Source organism: Sinocyclocheilus grahami, unplaced genomic scaffold, assembly GCF_001515645.1.
Source record: "Sinocyclocheilus grahami isolate Dianchi unplaced genomic scaffold, SAMN03320097.WGS_v1.1 scaffold853.1, whole genome shotgun sequence".
Taxonomy (NCBI): Eukaryota; Metazoa; Chordata; class Actinopteri; order Cypriniformes; family Cyprinidae; genus Sinocyclocheilus; species Sinocyclocheilus grahami.
In genome coordinates, this window is record NW_015506032.1 from 34,116 (window position 1) to 34,891 (window position 776).

General features: G+C 37.8%; 1 protein-coding gene across 1 annotated transcript in view; it reads right to left on the reverse strand.

The window, feature by feature from the left end:
- The window catches only part of LOC107562995 (probable G-protein coupled receptor 34), a 14,566-nt gene that overhangs the window by 5,809 nt on the left and 7,981 nt on the right, over positions 1–776 (reverse strand). Inside the window, exon 3 of the mRNA XM_016247765.1 lies at positions 473–770. Within this exon, the coding sequence (XP_016103251.1) occupies positions 473–770 (298 nt within the window). The remainder of the gene's footprint in view (positions 1–472; positions 771–776) is intronic.

The window sequence follows — 776 nt, forward strand, 5'->3', positions numbered from 1 at the left end:
AATTTAAGGGGGTCTGAATACTTTCCGTACCCACTGTATTTCCACTCTTTGGCTTTTAACTCCGTATGAGAGCTGTTTGCATTGCAATTTATGTTTTGTTTTGTGTGTTTACTGTTCTATTCTGACTGTCGTACAGCACTTTGGTAGAGACTTGTTGTTTTTAAAAGTGCTCTATAAATAGACTTTGACATCACTTGAAATATATTGGAGCCTTCAAATCTCCAATGTGTGGACTCATGAAGACTGCGAGAGCATTTGGGACATAAATTTAAGATCTGCTATCTATTTGTTCACTTAGTGGTCTATGGGAAACTCTGTTCTGATGCCAGGTTGTTTTAAACCAGTTAGCTGAGTTTTAATTGCCATGTAACTAAAATCTCATTACAAATGATAATGTTTCTGGAAAAGAAAAATGCAAAAATTTTTCCTGAGAAATTAAGTAATGACAAGCAAATGCCAAAATGGTGTATACCTGTTTGCAGCAATAAAGTCCATGAAGAGAATGCTTGCATACATGTTTATATAGAATGCTGTTGCTCCAAAGCTGCAGTAAATATTGCCCATTATCTCTGAATTATTGGCGTAGGCAGCAATGCGCAAAGGTAAACAAAGGCAAAGGAAAAAGTCAGCTGCAACCAAGTTCTTCATGTAGACTGTGACACTGGACTGGACACGCTGATTGGTGCAGAAATACACCCACATGGTGATGCAGTTCAGCACCAGACTGACAAGAAACAGTAGTGAATATGCAAATATGAAAACCTCATTAGCTGGGA